General features: G+C 34.4%; 1 protein-coding gene across 1 annotated transcript; it reads right to left on the reverse strand.

The window, feature by feature from the left end:
* Positions 1-362: 362 nt before the first annotated feature.
* LOC145165306 (WRKY transcription factor) lies at positions 363-3,916 on the reverse strand. The gene is made up of 3 exons (XM_079084022.1): positions 3,791-3,916; positions 3,467-3,542; positions 363-2,628 (listed from the first exon to the last, which is right to left on the reverse strand). Exon 3 carries the CDS (start codon positions 2,299-2,301, stop codon positions 616-618), a length of 1,686 nt encoding a protein of 561 aa, XP_078940148.1. The 5' UTR covers positions 2,302-2,628; positions 3,467-3,542; positions 3,791-3,916; the 3' UTR covers positions 363-615.
* Between the last annotated feature and the right edge of the window lie 20,139 nt (positions 3,917-24,055).

The following is a 24,055-nucleotide window of genomic DNA, read 5'->3' on the forward strand; positions in this document are numbered from 1 at the left end:
TATTGTCCCTTCTCTTAGGAAAACCCTACTAGACCATTATAAAATTCATTTGGACCTTTCTATTTATAATATTGGATTCTTTTTAGGCACATCTAAAGGACACATTTTGCTTTTATAATTATATTCCCCAAGACTTTTGTAGTTTTGGTCAATAGCCAAGTGCGTTTAAAGTTATAAATAATAATAAAAAAAAGAAAAAAGACAAATTATAAGAGATCAAAAAAGAGCTCCATCAACACCTTTGGATCAAATTCATTTGATGACCAATAACTATTTCCCCTGATCTTTCATCATCAAAAAACCAAGGAAAAAAAATAACAAGTGAGATCTGGAGCATTCAAAAAAGAAAAGAAAAAAACACATGAGAAACAATTACAAAAAGTTTATTAGGATATGTGATTTCAATACTTGATTCACCAGTAATTACCAATATAACATATTCACAAAGAACATGGTCCAATCGACACATATCATATATCTACAAGGAAAATACAAAAACGACCCACCCACACTTAAAAAGAAAACTAACTACTTGGGGCTAATTTTCACTTTTATTCATAAAACACACACACACCACACCACCACCCGACCTTTTTTTTTTTGTTTTTTTTTTGCTTACACCCACTTCTGAGCCATTGCATTACCCGAGCTGCCCGAACTGCCCGCTGCCAACAAAGCAATCAATCTTCCACCATGAACCCTCCCTTCCACACTCTGTCCACCCACCACAACCCCAGGCTGGACCCCAAACGGTTTAAACCCATGTGACATCACATCAGCTGCAACCGGTGTAGGAAACAACACTTGCTTTGTGTTCTGGTTAGGTACCATTTCATGAACCAGGGTCCCCAAGGTGGCACCACCATGGACCCGTTTATCCTGAACCAAAGCCCCATGAGCCGTACACAACCCGGTCTTCCCTCTCGCAAACGAATTACAAACATCATCTTCATTATTATTTCCATATTCTGACCCCGGTTGACCCCACACACACCTCTTCCCACCACCATGCGCCTTGCAAAAATCCGTACTCCCTTGTGCACTCTTCCCACACCCTCCAAACTGACACCTCTTACCGCCACCATGGCGGACACAACAATCCGTCCGCCCCCTCGCACTTCTCGTACACCCCGGAACCGCACACCGCTTCCCGCCGCCATGCGCAACGCAAAATAGGGTTCCGCCGTGAACACTCTTAGGACAAACACCGCCACCGTCAAACGCGCACCGCTTTCCACCGCCGTGTCCTTTACAAAAAGGCGTACTCCCCTCCGCGCCCTTCGTGCACCCTTCAAAAGTGCACCTCTTGCCGCCTCCATGGGCTTTACAGAACATGGTGCTTCCCTGAGCGCCCTTCGTGCACGCCGGAAACTGACACCTCCGGCCACCGCCGTGCGAGATGCAGAGACCGGACAGGCCTTCCGCGGATTTCGTGCAGTTGTCCATCTGGCACCGCTTACCGCCGCCATGTCGGATGCATAACCCGGATTTACCTCTGGCGGCGCGTGTGCAGCCGTCAGTGCTGCACCTCCGGCCACCACCGTGGGCGATGCAGTAATCGGTGCGGCCTTCTGAGCTTTTGGTGCAGCCTAAAAACTCGCATCTCCGGCCACCGCCATGGGCTTTGCAGTAGGCGGTGCGGCCCTCGGCTCCTTTGTGGCAGCCGGGTTTTTGACATCTCCGGCCGCCGCCATGGGCGATGCATAGGCCGGAAGCGCCTCGTGCGCCCTTCTCGCATCCTTCGAATTGGCATGTTTTTGTGGTCCCGGTTCGATGCTGATGTGGCTCTGTGTTACCGGATGAACATGTGACTGAACTTGATGGCATGGTTGTAATTTCTGATGTGGCATTATGGTTAAAAATGTGAACAGTTGTGACATCAGACTCAGCTGGTGCAGAGAAGAGGCTCAATTCCAGGTCAACCTCCATTGATGGTTTAGTGAAGGTGGAGGGTTTTTTAGTGACAGGTGGCTTTTCACCACCAAGATGGAGACTGAAATCCAGTTCAAGATCCATTGATGACTCTTCATCGGTTTCTTTCTGAGAAGACATGGTGGTGCATCCAGTGGCGGAACTCGCCTTGCTGTCAGATGAGCTTGGAGAATGGCCCAGCCAAAGGGATAATGGCAACCCGGTTTGCAAATCCATTGACCCGTTGACCGAATTCCATTTCCGTTTGACTCCTTTTGAAGACTGGAATGAAGGATTCCCGAAACCAGGGGAATCCAATCGTAATATGGTGTCTGTAACATAACCAGGTCCAGACAAATAGTTTGCTGTATTACGGAACCTGGGATCCATTGAAGCTGTATGCAAGTTTCTCTGATTTGACTTTGGTCAAACCTTATTAGTAAAAGAACGGGTGAACTAACTTTTGGGCTAAAAAACTAGAGTATGGTAATTCTAAGCTATGGATCTAGGGCTATCAGCTATGTATATCTCAAATACAATACTAGGGTTAGCTGTCAACTTTGTTGAGTGAATTGCAGTTGCACCCCCCACTGACAAAACCAGAAGTATCACGTCGATCCATTTGCTTATATTTTAATCTGGAAATAAATCAATTAGCTATCGTTGCTGATAAAGGCCCACAAGAATGATCCAGCACTGCTTCTTGAATTGTTCATCCTGTTTCAATAAGTTACATGAGAATATGAGATGGAGATATACACAACATACAAAATCACCATAGGATCTAACGAATGGAGAAACTATAGCAAAACATAGATTATAAAGCTTCAGTACAACCGGAGGTAACTGAAAATAAGATTCAGATCATATAAAATCATCGTCTATAATGCAAATGGATCTTTCTTGAAGAGATATGACAAGATTATTAGGTATTTATGTGATAAATAAAGCATCTTCCACTATTAGAGTTGAACCTAAAAAAGTTGGTTTAATAGGGTCTTTCCAGATGCCTATAAAAGAGAAACGCAACAAGACCTCTGTGTCTACTTGGGCTATGTGAACAAGAATACGATAAGATCTGCCTTCTGATAAGGTAAAGTACCACAACTACGCACAAAACATAAGGGGATCGTTGAAGTCAAAACTCTGGATCTGAAACAAGAAGCAGCAAGTTCACTAAAATCGAAACTTTCTAGCAAACTGGGCATGAAAGCAGAAATCAGTGTCGTCGTCAAAAATTGATATGATATAAGCAGTCTATGAGGACCTATTCGGCTATTCCCCTCTCCGTTTTCCAAACAGAATAGCTAAACAAATACAATCAAGAAATCAAAAAAGTATAAACCAACAGATGCTGAAAACTACTCTATCGGTGTCCTGTCCTGTAGCAGAGAGAAGAATTATTGATACGAGTACAGGTTTCGTGAACGGTAAACAGCGCACGGAATTACACGCGGTGTAATATCTAAACTACATTCGTAAATCATAAACGTTTACTTTATAAGATCATTATAAAGTAAATGAATCACAAAAGCAAGCTCAAGTTCAGACTTACCACAAAGTTTCTTTTAGTTCTTCTTCTTCTTCTTCTCCGATCAAAAGATGAATCAACAACACTTGCAACAATCAATCTATCATTACAAAAGAGCAAATCAGTGGATACATAAAACTCAATTTTAAACCGTGAACAATCTGAAGTTTCAATTTTCAACAATCAAAATCAATCCAACCACAAAAATCAAATCACGATAAGACGATTAAAACATACAAAATAAACAAATCGACATATTTTGAAGCTAAATCAAGGAATAAAACAGCCAATAAAACAATATACTGAACCAAAAACAAGCAAATTCAAGCACGGAAATTCAGAATTTACCTCGAAATCCGCTTGATTTCGTAGCGATGAGAGAGAGAAGCGATTTAGGGCTTTTGAGGCGCCGGCTAACGATACAGAGCGAAATAAGATTTGTACTTCGTATATATACACCAAGAGATATAGAGAGTGCGTGTGGAAATTTATTAATGATGACAAAAAAGTGGCGCACGATAAAAATATAGGGCGTAGGTTAAAGAGCATGTTTTAATGTTCTACAACCTTTTTCCTTTACTCCTCAAAAAATATTTAAAAAGATTAATTTTTGGTATTTTGTAAACTACTATCTCCAGAGCAGAAGTCTTTGTTGCCAGAGCAATCCTAAAGGTTGAATTTTAACACATTTAATTATTTCAAGGTCAATACACCGTGAAATTAATGAAGTTTATAAATTATTATAATTTATTTATTGTTTGTTAATTTAGAAAAATAATTTATCATCTTTTATAAACTAGTAAGTTTCTAAAAAACTATTTTGAAATAATTTTTAAGAATCTTATAAAAAAAATTAAAAATATTTTAAATATATCTTTTATTATATTTAATGCTACAATTTTAGTTATATATATTTAAATGTTCATTTATGTCATTTTATATTTTCAATCTAACTTATTATCTATTTTTTTTACCATATATTATTAATTAATTAACTAGTTTATCGGTTATCAACTAACGTTTCAGCTAATAATTAGTTTTCATTTAAAGTTATTATTCCAAATATGTCTAAGAGCATCTCCAACGCACTCTTATTTTCCATTTTTTCCTCCGTTTTTTTCTTATTCATCTCCAATCTTCCCCATTTTTACCTACTAATTATAATTTAAATGTAATATTTAATACTTATAATATTTTGTTATATATTAAATTATATTAATTACTTATAAATATAAAGTTTGTTTTTTGTTCATCAAATCCATATAAAAAGTAAAATACATATTGAAATTTTAAAAAACGATAACGTAGTTTACAAAAGCTTATAAGTGTGTTATAAATATAATATTATTTATTTAATATTATTGTAATGGAAAAAATATAGATTATATGTTTGTTAGAACTAAATTAGTATAAGTGTGTTTAACAATCTATGTAAGTTTGAAGAAGGAAATATACAAGGAATATACTTTTTGAAATAAAAAATGGGTAAAAAATGGAATGAGATTCGAGATGAAACACTATTTAACCAATATTTTATTCCATTTTTTTTGGGGGGGGGTGAATGGAAGTGGGTAGTTTATAAGTTGATTTACTGTATTTTAATTTTCGATAAGCTCCAAAGAGATAAGCTAGTTTATAAGTTGATTTATTATAATTTAATTTTTTATAAGACTTTAAAAATACCTTATCATAATTTATTGATAAACTAATGAGTAAATTATACGAATGGTCCTTTAGCTTTACAATTTTTCCCTGATATGGTCCCTACAAAACTTTTTTCCCTGAGATAGTCCCTACGGAGCAAACCTTGCACACAAAATGTACTTATGACTAACTCTGTTAAAAGATTCTGTTAAGTAATTATAAATGACGAAAATAACCTTTATGTTTTTCACACAAATGGTCCTTATGACACACACACACTCTCTCTCTCTATCTCTCTCTCTCTCTCTCTCCTAATTTCACCACCACCACCACACTCCGATCATAACAACTGTGATTGAATCCGGGTCGATTACGAAATTCTCCATTTGTTGATAAAGATTAACTGCATCTCTAGGCATCGAGTTATTGACATATAAAACTATCATTACATTCCAAGAAATTAAACTCTCTCTAGCGTGATTCATGAACATTTCTTTCATAAACATTACGTTGGTAGACGAAGTAGAAGTTGTTACAGCAGGGGAAAGGCTAGCCATGGGGCATGCATTTGGTTTTAAGGTAGAACATTGCATCATTGTCTTACAAATCTCCAACGCATCATCAAACATCCGATTTTGGGTGTAGGAAGCAACTATAGCATTCCAGAAGATGATATCTCTACTAGGCATTTCATCAAACACATGGTGTCCTTCCAGTAACCGATTACATTTTCCATACATTGTAATCAATCCATTTCCTACATAATGATTTGAATGCAGACCCTTTTTGAGAACAGAAATACAAAAGGATCCCCAAATCAGCAACTCGATTACTCAATTAGTTTGCTAAAATAAATCGAGGAAGAAATTGAAGAGTGGCTTACACATTGAAGGTGCCAGTCACAATGTCGTTGGCAGACCTAACAGTCGATTCAATATCAAACGAACCAACGAGGCTACTAGAGCCTACGTCGGAGCCTTTTGTAGCAGCATACGAATTCCAAGCTGCTAGCAGCGACGAAAATGAAGACGACAACGTCTTTGGAAGTGAATTATATCCGCCACTGTCACCGTCGACGGCGGAAAACCAATTTTGCATCTTTCAGTTTTGAATCCAAACTGTTGTGCTCGATTTGAATTTGGGATCGGAACTGAAAACCAGTTGCTCGAAGGATACAGGTGATGTTGTTGGAAGCCTATTCACCTACTGGTTAGTTATGTACTAGTAGATTCTTCTGTCAACAGAATATTATGGGGAAAAATAGCCCTCGGCCGAAGTTCTTTGCACTGCATGGTGGGAGCAACTAATTTATCTCAAATTTGGTTCGACTGTTAGTTTTCAAGTTAAGTATCGGTGCTTTTGGAAGCTTTTTTGAGCAAGTTGTTCTCATGTAATCTTTATCAACAAATGGAGAATTTCATAATCGACCCGGATTCAATCACAGTTGCTATGATCAGAGTGTGGTGGAGGATTGGTGGTGGTGAAATTAGGAGAGAGAGAAAGAGAGAAAGAGAGAGAGAGAGAGAGAAAGAGAGAGAGAGATAGAGAGTGTGTGTATGTGTGTGTGTGTCATAAGGACCATTGTGTACAAAAAATAAAGTGTATTTTCGTCATTTATAATTACTTAAGAGAATCCGTTAACAAAGTTAGTCATAAGTACCTTTTGTGTGCAATGTTTGCTCCGACTATCTCAGAGAAAAAAGTTTCGTAGGGACCATATCAGGGGAAATTGTAAAGTTAAATGACCATTCATGTAATTTACTCTAAACTAACTTTCCAGCTAACGTGTCGAATATGGTCTAACACAAAATGCCAATTAACTACTACATTGAAATAAATTTAAAGGACGATAAAATAAACAGATTAGTGAAATTGGTAAAATTTAAATATAAGTTAAACCATTATGTTATCAAAAAGTAATATATTATCGATTAAAATATTGTTTAATAAATTTTAGACGATTTTTTTTCTCATAATTATATATGAAATATTTATTAGTAAATGAAACATGAGTTGTCTTTTTTTTTTGGAACCAACAGATGTATTAAAAAGCCATTGTCTTTAAAGAAGAAAAAGACAGGGCAAAAAGAAGAGTACACAAGAAGAAATTACAAATTTTGAGAAAGATTACAACACCGATCACCCAAATTTCAATTTCCAAAAGTACCCCTATATTTGAGCCAACCGAAAACCTCCGTAAGAATGTTGTCCACTTGAACCATGGAAGAGATCCGCACCTTGTTGAAGACTTTGTTATTCATAGCTTCACATCCATTCCATAAGAAAACATACAAGATGGCAATAAAAGTCTTTCTCTTTTTAGGACATCGGCCCCATTGAGCAACAAATAGAACTAACTCACCCACCGAGTTAGCGGAAGCCGAAGGGATATTACACCAATTCCAAATCCAAAACAAGGCATCACGAACTAAAGAACAACCCAACAAAACATGGTCAGTCTCGTCCACCCCAGAGGTACACCATTGACAAGTAGAAATTACATTGTGAATCCCTCTTTTATTCATGGCAGTGGTGGTAGGTATACGATCAAAACATGCCCTCTAAACAAAGCATGTAACTTTGGAAGGAACAAAGTGAATCCAAATTGTGGGGTTGTTAACAATATTTGTTAATCATAATTTAACATTACTTATGCATTAACAATATTTCTTAATCATAATTTCATAATTTGGATTGATCATAATATTTTCATCTGTTTTTATTTAATTATTTATAATAAGTATTATTTTCAAATGAGTCAAATCTTGTGAATAAGTTGATGTTTATTGGTGATTTATGTAGATTTTTTTCAGAAAAATTAAGATAATAATATCTGAATATTCTTTACTCATGAAGTAAAAGAATTTTTTTGTTTAATTATTAAACATAAGCTAAATGTCTTTCCTTTGGGGGTCGGATGACTCTGGTTAAAGCAGTTTTGGGTTCGATTTCCAATTACTTGATGTCCATTTATCCTGGGCCTCTAACTGTGATAAATCAGTTGGAGAGATTGAGATCTACGTTTTTTTGGGGTGCTGATTTGGATGATCGTCGTATGAATTGGGTTAGATGGGATAAAATCCTGGCCCCTAAAGATGTTGTAGGTTTGGGGATTGGTAGTCTTTTTGCCTTTAACAGGGCTTTATTACTATGTTGGAAGTGATGGTTTTTTCATAACCCAAATTTATTATGGTTTAGGGTGGTAAAATTATTTATGGTTTGGGGGAGTCTACAAATCCTTTGATTCCAAGGAGACATTTGATGGGTCCTTGGAATGGTATTACAAGGATTGTAGATAATCTCAAAGACCGGGGCTTTGACTTCCATAAATTATCTCTTATTAGAATTGGTGATGGGGCCAATACTTCTTTTTGGTATGATAATTGGCAAGGCAATAGCCCTCTAGCTATTTCCTTTCATATAGTTTTTGCTTTGGATATTTACCGTTCAGCCAATGTCAAGGATCGTTTTTTAATTGGTTGGAACACGGATGATCTTAGACGTATGCCTAGAGGTGGTATTGAAGAAACTCAATGGCTCTGTTTTTTGGAGGCGATGCAGGGTGTTCAGTTACAGCAGGTTTCGGATAGACTGGGTTGGTCTCTTGATAATTCTGACACTTTCTCTGTTTCGTCTGTACGGTATGCGTTGGATAGTGGTTTGGTTCCTTCGGGGGATATGGGTACACGTTGGAATAATTGGGTTCCTATTAAACTCAATATTCTAATTTGGAGGATTCAACTTTCTAGTATTCTGACAAGGGAGAGATTATCGATTAGGGGTATTATGGTTCCTTCTATCATGTGCCCGATTTGTATGGGTGCAGCGAAGACTATTGATCATATTTTTGTCGGTTGCCCTGACTTGAGAGATATTTGGGTTAGGGTAGCTATATGGTGGGGTTTATCTCTCCCAACTCAGATCTCGGTGCAGTCTTTAATCAACTAGACGGATGAGGTAAATTTGTGTAGAGGTCAAAGAAAGGCGTTTGATGCGGTCATTATTACTTCCTTCTAGTGTTTATGGAATTTTCGTAATACTTCTATTTTTGGAACGGTTTTACCCAAGAAGTTGATTCTATTTGATGAAGTTGTTGAGAAATCTTTTTTTTTCTAATAGATGTAGTAAGGTAAATTTACGTTGGACTGAGTGGCTTCATAACCCATCTTTAGCTACTTCTATGATGTAATCTCTACCTAGCTTCTTGCTAGTTTTTTCTTTTTAATAAAATTCTGCCGTTCAAAAAAAAAAGAGTTTATTATGTTTAATTATTTATAATAAGTTATTTTGTATATGGTTAATGTTCAAATTGCATAATTACCTGAAATATGATTCCTTAAATTTTTGCATAAAAGAATTTATAGTTAAATAATAACCTCTTGTAGTGTTTGAATGTTGTTATTAGTCAAAAAAAAAAAAAAATTAAAAGAGATAAACTCATAAACCAAATTTTTGTATAAATGGTATGATTTTTTTATATTACTATTCGGTAGAGTACAAAAAATATTTGGTTGCAATTCTTGAAAGGTATCCAGCCTAAAAACATGTCTATATCCATAATACAACCAAAGAGGGTAGTTGGCAGTTTCTTGGCCACACCAAAAGAACACAGGATTTTCTTTATTTATTTCCATAAAAAAGCAAAGCCAATTAATGAACTAATTATAAGGAAACAAACATTTTTGGCGGTTATATTTAACTGATATTTACTAACTGGAACTCATTTACAAAGTAAATCACAAAAACATAAAAACAAAGTTTCCATCAAAATAATTATGTACGAAGGAGATAAAAACAAATGAGGTTTGAAAGTATATTTTGATTGATACAATACACAAATAAAAATTATTAGAAAGTTAAAATAATAAAAAGTAATATTAATAAAAATAAAAACTATAAAAAAAATATGTAAGAAACCAAAACGTAACTTTGATGCGCGGGGTAACAAATTTGCAATTAGTATATAGTGCGATTTACAAATGTCAACAGTCCATATATATCACAAAGACGATTACACCATATAAAGTATGCCATAAAATTATCGAAATAAAGTTTCGATCAAAATAATTATGTATGGAAAAGACAGATGAAAATAAATTTTGAAAGTATATATCTTAAGGAAATTAATTAAAACCAAAACTATAAAAAAGATTTATGTAAGGACAAAAACGTAACTTTAATGCTCGAGTTAACTCCTTTGTAATTTGTATATAAAATATAATTTACAAATGTCAAAGTCTACATATATCACGGTGACGATTATATTTTCAAATGGACCACAAAAACATCAAAATAAAGTTTCAATTAAAAAAATTATATGTGGAAGAGGTGGACGGAAATACGACTTGAAAGTGTATATTAAGGAATTAATAAAAAAATATAAAAAAAAATTATATAATGGACCAAAAACATAACTTTAAAATATAGTAAAAGCCTCAATCATAATTTATATAATACCAATAATTTAACTTTTAAATCAAAATAATCTTATACGAAAAGTATAAACATCAAAATCTATTATTATAAAAAGACAAAATCTTTATTTATAGACAAACTTATTTCATAATTGTTTATTAAAATAATGACTTGATCTGTATTTAGTAACTTATATTCTAAATTTAGAAAAAAAAAGAATAGTATATACTCCTCACAAATTCATTTTGCAATTTAATATATATATATATATATATATATATATATATATATATATACTAAAATCTATCGTATTAAAAAATATATATCTCTTATAATAAAACTTATTTAATTGTAACGGTCATACCGTTTGTTAAAATGTGACTTAAGATGATATATATATACTACTCCTATTCATTTTTATATATAAATATGAAATAGGTTAGTGTTTAGCGTCATATACAAGCATTAGGTCATGACAAATTTTTTAGAACCATGATATTTTCAATGATACTTCGTAAGGTACCTTCTAAAATATACTTCCTAATGGATTTTTTAGGAGGTGTTCAGAAAAATATCATAACTACCAATAAGGTAGTAACTGTGTCTAACTTGACAAACTAATATTTCATTGTTCTGCTCTAATTTATGAATATTATATGAGAAAATAATTTGTTAGGGTAATTACTTTTTCGTTTTGTTAATGTTGGATAATTTTTTTTGTACATATTTGACCATTTAACTCATTAAATATGTTCATATATTATCATTGTCACATACTATCTCAGGTGACAATTGTAACATTTGAACACATTTAACAAGTTAAAATATCAAATATGTAATAAAAAAAAAGTTGTCTAAACGTGAACATTTTTTTTACAAATTTCTTAAGACTTTTTGTAATCTATTACAACATTTTTAAGATATTTTTTCTTATAAATTTTTCTAATACAATGTCTTAAACTTCTTTTATAATTTTTTAAACTTTTTTTTGTATTTTCATATATTTTTCACACAACTGCTTTTAAACCAAGTATTTTCTAAATATTTTAAATTTTTCTTACAAGTTTTAAATTATTTTTTTTACATTTTCATTCTTACTTTTTTATAACATTCATATAACTCTTTTAAACTTTTTTTTTACAACATTTTCAAAATGTTTCATATATTTTGTTTAACAAATTAATATTTTTTTATAAACTTTTAAAATAATTCGTTAAATATGTTGTATTAAAAAATTAAAAAGTTTATAAACTTTTAATTAAAAAGTATAAAAAAGTTATAATAATTTTAAAACAATTACATATTTAATTTATTTAATTTTATTGTAAAATATTATTTATTTTAAAAATATTGCACACGCTTCAAAACAAAAGAAAAAATATATGTAAGAGGCTATATAAAATATTTAATAAAAATAAAAAATACATCTATAAAAATATTAAAAAGAAAGGTTTAGAAATGATTAATGATTAATTAATATTTATGATAGTAAATTTTTGTTAAAAATATGTTTGTAAATGGGATAAATAATCAATCATTATAGATAAAGAACACTTGAAAAAATAAACAAATAAATATAAAAAATAAAATCTATATTAAAAATGAAGAAAATAATTTATCAAGATAATTAATTTTTTTTTGTTTATATTTAGTCAATTTATGTTTATTATTTTACATATTTGACCATTTAACTTGTTACATGTTACCATTTTTACCTTAACAATTGTAATATATAAACACATTTAACAAATTAAATTATCAAATATATAAAAAAAATTTACATAAATATAAACAAAACAAAAAAAATATTACGATGTATTCCTTCTTAAATATAATGGAACAAAAATAAAATATCTTTCTATAACAACTTGGGTGATAACTGATTAGACCATGACTACTACTTGAATGGGGTGAATGGACATACGTGGAGACACGAGATTGAATACAAAAAATCCATTTTTCCAGATCAGTAATTGCCAAAACCACAACAAACACGCATCAAGCACTTGTACTTCCTTCTTTGATAGTGGCACATATTTCGGCGAAGGGGAAATTCTCAACGCACTCACGTAAAGCAATGTACGAGATTTGATTCCGTAAAACAACTAAAGAATCAATAATAGTCCGAGTCGGTGATCGGCAGCGGCTCGTCACCGCTCGTTGTGCCCCTCTTTCTCTTATCTTTATTTTATAAAATCTTAGTGGGCCCCACGTTAACTGCTTCATATGTGGTTGAATCCTGGCCGTTCGATCCTCACTCTACAATCACTGCACCAAGTCCTTACAGTACCTGAATACCTCTTCGGTTTAAAAAGGAAACCTATTTTGACTTCCCAAGTCAATGTCTGTTACTTTCTTCTTCCGTTCTCTCGCGGTTTTTTAGATATTACAAGAAATACTTCGAATCTTATTTCCCTTTTTGTTATTCTTTTCCTATTTATATACTTCAAATTAGTAATTTTGATTTTATTATACTTCAAATTAGTAATTTTGATTTTATATACTTCAAATTAGTAATTTTGATTTTATTATATATATATATATTTTTTAATTAAATAAATTTATATCTAATAAAGTATAAATAGAAGGAAAGTTGTTAAGTTGTGTATAAATTAAACCGTTACAGCTTTAAAATAAAATACATATAAAAACCAATTTTGTAGTATTTGCATACATCCCCTTGTTTAAAAGCATATCATTTTCAAGACTTTTTTTGTCGATAAAGTAATGTAGCATAAGGTGCAGATTCTTTGTATATTTGTTGTTTTAATTAAATTTTATGTTATTTAATTTTTTATAAGCTTTGTGTTCTTTAGATAATTACTCATAAAAAATCTTTTCATTTGCAAGTAACATATAGTCGATACAGTATATGATGATATGTTTTAGTAGAGACAATATTTAATTGTATATCAAACACGTGAATCATATTTTGGCTATTTAAAAACTAAACAAATAATTGATTAAATTTTATTGAATGTCTTATTCCTTTTATGTCTTCTTAAATGTTATAATTTGTATAAAATAAAAAGATAATTAGATTATTGAGCTCTTTAAACTTTATATTTTCTACTTTCTTTTACGACCATGACCATGGAATGGATGATTGAAATGGAGGTCTAAGATACCAAATATTCCATTGCAATGGTGCTTATTTCCTTTGCTTTGCCAACCCTTCTATATGATTCCTTAGCATATATGCCCTTATATAATTATTGACCTAAACATTTCTATTATAAGTAACATAAATAAGACATTAAATTAAATTTTTACGTAGCAAATATTCAAAATGAAATATTTTTAATACATAAGATACATGTGATGCCTACTTCCTAAAACCAAATTCTATGTTGAACTCATTTTTTTTTAAAGCTATTATATTTTAACATCATTTATTTTTCCAAATAATATAACATCAAATATAATCGTTACATTATTAATTATTCAATAACATCATGTTAAAGTTTTATGTATGCAATTTTGGTCCAATAAATTTGAGTTTATATAATAATAGTTTACTTAAATAGTTTCAAGTTTGAGTTTATATATTTTTAGTTAATTTAATTACGTAGTTATATTTTAAATGTAAAAAATATTTTAGGTATATTTAAATATTAAATATTTTTTAATAAGTTAAAGTATAACAAAAAGATATCATAAAAGGTTATTGCAATGAATAGATTACATCCTAAGGTTTTTAGTGAACATATTACACACATGGGTGTGATATATTATTTTAGTGAGAGTTTTATTGGTATTTTATGTTTTGTTTAAAAGATAATCATGTTTTTATACATAATTAAAGATTCGATTTATTACATTATTAGTTGCACCGTGAAATTTGATCATATTTCAAGCTAAAGAGGGACTCGTAGGAAATATATTTAAATTTTAAAATCACATATCATATTTATTCTATGTCGTTTACTTATACAATTGTATGTGACCATTGATGAGTTTAGTTATGTAAACTGTAACAACGATCATTTTGATTTTATATTGTTATTATTATTGTTCGTGGACAAGATTGTATAAGGGTATCAATATTATGGTAACATATATTAAAACACTTATACGGTTATACAGGGGCAGAACACGGACAATATGAAAGAAACCTTATATTTTTTGTTTAAGCATTAGTTTTCTAACAATTTATCACAAACCCTAATTAAACACCTAAGCTTAATGCAAATATAAACGCAAAAATAAAAAGAATAACAAAAGCATGTCAATGTCTCAAATTCTGGCGTACAAAGGCATTAGGCAAAAAAAATGTTATAGTCTCCTAAGAAAAAACCGAAAACTATTTCCTAAACAATTTAGTAACATATATATAACTAATAATCATATGTCATGTAAGTATCTATGAAAAGAAAAAAAAGGTCAACAACCATCTTTGTGGTCTGAGTGATTGTAAGGCTCACTATAGCATAGAGACGCACAAGTGACAACAGTTTACTAATGTACTATACTCATAGATAAATAAATAAAAAGCAATAAAAAAAGCCCTAAAGCAATACTCTAAATCTGTAATAAGAGAAAGTAATAAAAGAAAGAACAAAAAACAAGACAAGAGGGAAAGAATATGTATAGTGTCCGACTTACAAGTAAGCAAGGCTGTAGAGATTAGCTGAAGTCGGTATGTGCTCCGGCGATCGGAGTCGTGAAAGCGAGAGAGGCTAAGAGCCCAGGTGATCGATCATAGGGGTTCATCGACTCAGAAACCTACTGGAGAAGAAAACCACATAACAGAGACGACAAGAAGAGAGGCGCCGACCGATGACTTATGATTAAGGTTTAGGTTTTAGGTTTTATTTTATCTTTATAATTTTTGTTTATCTTTTCTTTCCATGGTTATTAAATACTATAAAATTTTAATCTTTTCTTTTCGGAAGATAAGTTTTCCTCCAAATTAGGAATTATAGGTATCCTCACTTAGTTTAGATTTTTTTCTTTTTGTGGTGATTTCCTTTCAAGTTTCTATAATCACGTCCTTCTCCTTTGAATAACTTGTACATAATTTAAATATACATATGTATACAGGTATTAGCAAGTTAAAAAGCAGGGGGGTCATGGCCTCCCCTGGCCCCTAAAGGGTTCTGCCCCTGCGGTTATATGTACATTTATAATTCGTGGTTGAATGAGAGATTTTTAGATATTCTTGGGAGCACTAATAAATGTGTATAAATAAGACAAAATTACATACATGGTCATTATGATTGGCATAAAATACCACCGCAAGTCCTTTTGAGGAATTTTTAACATGGATAGTCCTTGAGAGTTTAAAATGTTGCACGAAGGTTCCTTATGACTAACACCGTTAAAATAAGGGTTAAGTTATTATGAAATAACTAATATAACCTTGATGAATTTTTATCTTTTTATTTAAATGGTTTATTATTAATAAAAATTTGGCCGTAATCTCACCCTACCCCTTTTTTATCTTCATCGTAAAGACGTGAATGGATTCATATCTCTGTATTTTCTTCGTTATACCAAGCACCACCACTGTCTCCCACCAACGACTCTTTCCCCCTCTAATCCCCGTCTACTAAGTCTCATTTATAATGCAAGTAGTCAATGCTACACACCAATTTCACCATTCATTCATCTAGTTTTACAAATCAGTAACCTTCTCCTCCCCTGCATCATAATTTTCCATCGACTTCCTTTTTCTCAAAGAAAAACAATTAATAAAGAAACCCATTTTTCAAATCCATTAAATGATTAAACAAAGAGCTTCATGCATGCTTCCATGGATAACACCTAAAAGTTACAAGAAGATTATAAAGTTATTAGAGTCTAATCTCTCATTTATCAAACCCAACATGGAGAAATTGAACTAGGTTCCTATTCACATCTTACTCTTTCTCTCTAATTGCTAGCTTGATGTGTTTAATGATGGAATATCATTACATTGATTAATATTTGATCTTAATAAAAGCAAAACCTACAACTAACTCTAGCTTGGTGTGCTTAATGATGGCAAAGAGAGTGCATTGAGAATGATAGAAATATGGGGGAAATGATGAATATGGAGGGCAAATATTTTATCAGAGTGAACGGGATGTGTTTGAGGAGATGTAGAGGTTGTTCTTGAATGGAGAAAGAGAGATCGATGCAACGCTCTGTTGTAACATTTGGTTTAGAGTAATTTGGTGATTATTGGAACTTCTTTAGGATGAGTTTGAAAAAAGCATTTTGGCGGATTGCGATGCGGTTTTTGAGTGGTGGCGACACGGGCTACATCGATAAGTAGGAACGTGGCCATTAAGTGGTCTCAACGCGAAGCCGTCAGGGCCCAAAACCCATATTCTCCAACATCCTTCATCTGAAATGAAACCCTAGCCCCTTTATTCCCTTGTGAGATTTGTGAGGTGTTTGAAGAAGAAAGAAAGCTCCCCCAGTGTTGAAGTTGGTGTTGGTCATCATTCTCAGCTCAAGAATCTACCTTCTAGTCACTTCTATTGTATTGTAAGTTCAAAGATCCCAACTTTATTCAATTTTGTGCATAGATATATGATTTAGAGAGTTTTTTGTCACTTTTGGTTATTTTAACCTCGTGTTCTTGGAGTTTAAGAAACTGCATAACTACGGCTTGCTAATGGACATGTTTCTAACCTTTAGGATGAAGAAAAATAAGTGTATATGTGTCCTTTTTTCAGTCATGCACAAAGTTATGGATTTTTAATGGCTTAATCAACTTAGGGTTTTAGATTGGGAAGGATCTAGCCATTAGAATGGATAAAGTTGGAAACTTAATCCATTAACTCATTAGATATATTCAGATTTGAAATTTGGAACTTTTGTTGGAAAGGATTACGCACCTAATGGAATAAGTGCATCATGCTAGAAATCACGACTCGTCAATTAAAGGGTGGCAACGTGGAGCTTCGATGGAATTCGCGACTATTTTGTCGCCTTGTGCTAGCGACACGACCAGAAGCTAGGTCACGACGTATTGACCATTGACTTTTGACTAGTTTGACTTTTAGTAAAACTTAGAGGGATTTAAGCTATAGACTGAGGTTTGACCTTTGGTTGTGGTATAGGCGATTCACGAGACTATCTCTTGTAAGATTATGTATGTAGCTGTCATTCTCCATTTTAGACCAGGCGAGGTATCTCATTATACTATATGTTACAGTATATGTCGTTTGTATGTTTGGATGTATATGTATTGTGGTATGTTGATTAGCCAAGTAAGCTAGTATAGTCATGCATTTTTTTAATTGATAGGTTGATTTGTTGATATGTTGATATGTTTTGTTGAAGAGTTGAAGATGGAACAACATGAGAGTTGTGAGCCTAAAATACTTATTTTTGAGGAGTTGATGGTTGAACAACACGAGATATGTGAGCCTAGAATACTTATTGTTGATGATGAAACATCACGAGAGCCGCGAGTCCTTGTTTATGACAAAATGACATGAGAGCCGTGAGTCCCTATTGATGACAGAATGACATGAGAGACATGAGTCCCTGCTGATGACGGAACTGATGGGTTTTATGTACAACAAATAAACTATAAACAATTCCTAAGTTCACATGCAACCTACTTTGGATCTATGTTTTAACTATTGAACATACAACTTTGAATTGCAAAACAAGAACCCTAGAGGAGAGAGGCTAATTTCGAAATTAACAAACTAGGGTTTAGGGTTTACATACCTTTCAATTGTTATAGCAAACAATTGATAATCCCTTGATCTTGATCTTGATCTTCTTGGAAGCTTTAGCACCACAAGTGTAATGCCTCTAATGGAATCACACCCAAACTAGCAAGAAGGAAAGTAGAAGAGAGAGAGGAGAGGGAGTATGCAAAATCTCGGCCTTAGGGTTTCTTCCAAAGAATTCAGTACCCAAAATGTGAGCCAGGAGGCTCCTTAAATAGCTGAGGGATTTAGGGTTTAAGGGAAACCCTAGTTATCCTTTGCTTAGGGCCTAAGCAAACCCAAGGGCCTTATCCAAGCCCCTATGGACGAAATTATTAGGGTTTCCCCTAAAGATTTCGTCCACCCTCTTCCAAGGGGTTTCTAGAGCCTTCCACTCAACTATTAGATAATTGCAAACTAGTCCCTGCACCTTATAATTAATTCTTTTAACCCCAAAATCAATTCTGATTAATTTCTGGCTAACAATTAATTAAACATAATGATTTCTAATTAATATATTAATCCATTAACATATTAATAAATCATTTATATATATATATATATATATATATATATTAATTTATTAATCTTATAAATTAATATCTCTCCTTTCATAATTTCCTTGTCCAGTTGCTAGGTTGAGGGCAACCCAAAAGGACTGTGCTGCTATCAATTCAAGTACATACCAATTATAGTTATGGGCTTAGACACCTAATCCAACAGTCTCCCACTTGGATAAGTCTGTAACTATAATTGCTAGTATGCCTTCTAAATTTGACCAGCAAATTGTAGCTTCCAAAAAGCTGCTGCCGAACTCTGACCCAGTCAGTTACGTGTCCTAAGATAAGTGATCATATAACCCTTCGTTCTGCTTGATATCCCCAGACAAAAGACATGGAATGTAATCAATCTGTTTGTCCAGAATCTATGTTTCCCGATTCCTGATTTGTGATGATGTAGGACTTCTAATCGAACACATCAATTTAGTCCTGGCTGGGCCCAGCACATAAGTCAACACCAAATCATCGAGGGGCCCACATATATCGCTTATCCTGTTAGGGCAAAAGGAACAAATAAACGTTGACTCATATGCTTGTATCTTTTACTCATCAAATTATGCATGACAATACGTTTTATAACACCAAGTTACTGATGCGTTTTCGTATCACCAATGCACAACCGACTTGTAAATTACAACTCATATATCTTCGTTTCAAGATTATAAGATATTATCGTCTCAGTATTACTCGTGATGAATTCCATGAAGTAATACTCTGAGCGAGGGTTTATCCAATACTCAAATCTCAATTTCTGAGTACTCATGAACATTGCAGCAATTCTATTGCCATGTCTATCCTTAGACAATCTGCAATCCAATTCATGACAGTCTTAATTCACTACTTACTTCCAAGAGTACGAGCGACTGTGGAGTTTGAATAATCTCATTATTCAGGAAGTAAAACATGCAAAAATGAAACACAATAATAAACAATCGACAAAAGGTAGTAGCCAAACTTATAAATAATACTTTATTATTTAATCACCAAAAGTCAATTACATTTACTTTGTTACAAGTTTCAAAAACTAATCTAACTACTAAAACTAATATCATCTTTCAGTCCTATGCTCCGAGCATGCTGAATATGCTTAGCCCTACTCAGACCCTTTGTGAGAGGATCTGCTGGGTTATCTTCAGATGACACCCTCTTTACTATAAGATGGCCTTCTTCTACTCTATGTCTGATGAAATGGTACTTTCTGTCGATATGTCTGGTCTTACCATGATCTCTTGGTTCCTTTGTCAAGGCAACCGCTCCTTCATTATCGCAGAACAGTTCCATAGGCTCCTGGATGGTTGGAACAACTCCGAGATCCCCGATGAAGTTCCTCAACCAAGCTGCTTCTTTCGACGCTTCACTTGCTGCTATGTACTCTGATTCACAAGTAGAATCAGCCACCGTATTTTGCTTGGAACTCTTCCAAGTAACTGCTCCTCCATTCAGTAAAAACACCCAGCCTGACTGAGAACGGAAGTTATCTCTATCCGTCTGAAAGCTGGCATCACTGTAACCATCTACTCTCAAAGTATCACTGCCACCAAGCACAAGGACCCAGTCCTTTGTCCTTCGCAAATACTTGAGTATATTCTTAACTGCTACCCAATGAGCTCTACCTGGGTTTCCCTGATAGCGACTGACCATGCTCAAAGCAAATGCCACATCAGGGCGAGTACATGTCATAGCGTACATGATCGATCCGACAGCGGAAGCATAAGGTACATGACTCATGTCATCTATTTCAACATCTGTACTCGGGCATTGAGTCTTACTCAATTTGGTATTGCTCTGGATAGGTAGCTCTCCCTTCTTGGAGTTTTCCATACTAACCCTCTTTAGTACCTTATCCAAGTATGTGCTCTGACTAAGTCCAATTAGTCTCTTCTTTCTATCTCTCAATATTCTAATCCCAAGAATATAGGCAGCTTCTCCAAGGTCTTTCATGGCAAAACACTTTCCAAGCCAAGACTTAACTTCTTTCAAGGTTGGAACATCGTTACCAATGAGTAATATGTCATCGACATATAACACCAGAAAAGTTACTATACTCCCACTAGCCTTGATATACACACAAAACTCATCTTCACTTCTAGAGAAACCAAACTCTTTGACTTTCTCATGGAAGCAAAGATTCCAACTGCGAGATGCTTGTTTCAATCCATAAATGGATTTCTCAAGCTTGCACACTCTATTGGGGAACTTTGCATCAACAAAACCCTCTGGCTGACTCATGTAAACATCTTCAGCCAACTTCCCATTAAGGAAAGCAGTTTTGACATCCATCTGCCAGATTTCATAATCATGGAAGGCAGCTATGGCGAGCAATATCCTAATAGATTTAATCTTAGCTACTGGTGAGAAGGTCTCATCATAGTCAACCCCTGGGGTTTGAGTGAAACCTTTTGCAACCAGTCGAGCTTTGAATGTGTGCACATTCCCATCCATGTCTGTCTTCTTCTTGAAGATCCATTTGCACCCAACTGTCTTGCGACCTGGTGCACTATCAACCAAATTCCAAACTTGGTTGTCATACATGGACTTAATCTCGCTGTCCATTGCCTCTTTCCACTTGGAAGCCTCTGGGCCTGCCATTGCTTCCTTATAAGTGACTGGTTCATCTAAGTTTACCAGTGTTCTGTCACTTATGAATGTGTCACCATCTGAAGTAATATGAAAACCATACAACTCAGGTGGCACACTCACCCTAGTGGATCTTCTAAGAGGTAATGAGTTATCAATTGGTTCAACAGGAACTGTTTCCTCTGGTTGAATTCTAGTGTCATCTAAGGTTCCTTCATTGGCTGACTCTTGAATTTCTTCAAGGTCAATAGTGCTCCCACTGTCCTCTTTGAATATGAGCTCTCTTTCAAGAAAGACTCCTCTTCGTGCTACAAAGACCACGTTCTCACTAGGCCTGTAGAACAAATATCCAAAAGACTGCTTTGGGTAACCAATGAAAACACATTTCTCACTTCTAGCTGCTAGCTTGTCGTGAGTCTCTCGTCTTACGAAAGCTTCACAACCCCAGACTTTAATATGTGCTAACGAGGGAACTTTCCCTGTCCACATTTCGTGAGGTGTTTTGGCAACCTTCTTTGTAGGGACAAGATTGAGGATGTGGGCGGCTGTCTCTAAGGCATACCCCCAGAAGTGAATAGGAAGCGAAGCCCGACTCATCATGGAACGAACCATGTCTAACAAGGTTCGATTGCGCCTCTCAGCTACACCATTTAACTGTGGTGTCCTACGAGGAGTCAATTGTGAGACTATCCCACATTCTTTCAGATAGTCGTTGAACTCGATACTAAGATACTCCCCGCCTCTATCGGATCTAAGTATCTTTATCTTTCTGCCCAATTGATTTTCGACTTCATGCTTAAACTCTTTGAACTTTTCAAAAGTTTCTGACTTATGCTTGATCAAGTAGATATATCCATATCTGCTATAATCGTCAGTGAAAGTCACATAGAATCGATTAGCTTCTCTTGTAGTTGATCTGAAGGGCCCACACACATCTGTGTGTATGAGATCCAACAGACCTTCACCTCTTTCACAAGACCCTGTGAATGGTGATTTTGTCATCTTTCCCAAAAGACAAGATTCACACATATCATCTGACTTTAGGTCAAATGATTCCAACACTCCATCCTTTTGGAGTTGGGCTATGCGTTTCTTGTTAATGTGTCCAAGACGACAATGCCACAAGCATGCCTTGTCTACACTATTAGACAAGTCAATATTAAGTACACTATTTCCTAGGCTATCAACACAAGTCACTGTTTCATACACACCATTACAAGGCAAAGCTTCAAACATAAAAACACCATTCTTATAAACAAAAATTGAACCATTCAAATCATTAAAAGAATATGTAAAACCTTGTCTGAACAATGCATGAAATGAAATAATGTTTCTCGTCATCTCAGACGAATAGCAACAATTTATTAAATCTAATCTAACATCATTACTAAGCAGAAGCTGATAAACTCCGATCTTGGTTACTGGTGAAGACTTTCTGTTTCCCATGATCAGGTTTATCCTTCCTCGCTCTATCTCCTCACTTTCCTTTAGACCCTGCAAATCAGAACAGATATGAAAACCACATCCTGTATCAAGGACCCATGAACGAGAAGATAATGAGTTATTAGCAGAAATAGTGTAAATACCTGCCGAAGATGGCTTCACTTTGCCATCCTTGATATCTTGCAGATATTGTGGGCAAGATCTCTTCCAATGCCCTTTTTGGTTGCAGTAAAAGCAAACTGCCTCTTTTGGATCAGAAACATGGGGAGTGGAACCATTGGGCTTAGCCTTTGGGCCATTACTAGATGACCCAGCTTGAGCCTTGCTCTTCCAGTTTTGCTTGGGAGGACCTTTCCTCTTTTTCCCCTTTCCCTGTCCAATAGCCAAAACAGGGGCACTAGCAGGTGTGGAGGGTATACTTTTACCCTTCATCCCTGCCTCAGCTGTCTGCAACAAGTTGTGCAATTGGGCCAAGGTCTGCTCAGTATTGTTCAAATGGTAAGTTAGAATAAACTGACCATAACATTCAGGAAGTGAGTTCAAGACCATGTCAATGGCCAATTCCTCATCAAAGTGAATATTGAGCTTGACCAAACGCTCTATGTAGCGTTGCATTCTTTGCACATGTGACACAACTGACTCCCCATCTTTCATCTTGCAAGCCATGAGTGACTTGACTACTTCGAACTTTTCTTGACGAGCTCGCTTATGGTACTTTTCCATAAGGTCCTTGTTCATCTCGAAAGGCCAGTAGTCCTCATAGTACCTCTGCAGTTCTGGGGACATAGTTGCCACCATGATGCATGCCACTTTGGTAGCATCATCGTAATGTTTCTTGTAGGCAGCAAGATCTTCAGGAGTAGCTTCATTCTCATCAAGCTCTTTGAGCTCCTTTTCAAGAACATATTCTTTGTTCTCGAAACGAAGAGCCATCTTGATGTTGCGCATCCAATCGTTATAGTTTGAGCCATCCATAACGACTTTGGAGCATATATTGAGCAAGGAGAAGTTCTGGTTGGAGGAGGATGAAGTAGAAGTGTTTCCAGGAGTAGACATCTGAAAAGAAAGAAAGTTTTAGTTAGATTTCAAGATACCTTAATAGAATAACCCAAAGATATAATATCAAGGTTAGGATCCAACTATGAAGATTCACAACTTAGAAATGGGATGCCGAGATCCAAGTGTAAATTTCATAAAGGTAGGTGAATGACGATTCACCAATTCCACCATTAAACGAAACAACCGAAGTGAAATTCCTAATTCTTTTGAGATACATTGAAACTATTCAATGGCATGTTTTAATCTCAGATTATGCTCTT

Source organism: Lactuca virosa, chromosome 3 (genome assembly GCF_052849685.1).
Source record: "Lactuca virosa cultivar CGN04683 chromosome 3, Lactuca_virosa_CGN04683_v6, whole genome shotgun sequence".
NCBI lineage: Eukaryota > Viridiplantae > Streptophyta > Magnoliopsida > Asterales > Asteraceae > Lactuca > Lactuca virosa.

Coding starts and splice junctions, on each gene's coding strand:
- LOC145165306 (XM_079084022.1), bottom strand. CDS start 2,301: ATGGATCCCAGGTTCCGTAATACAGCAAACTATTTGTCTGGACCTGGT.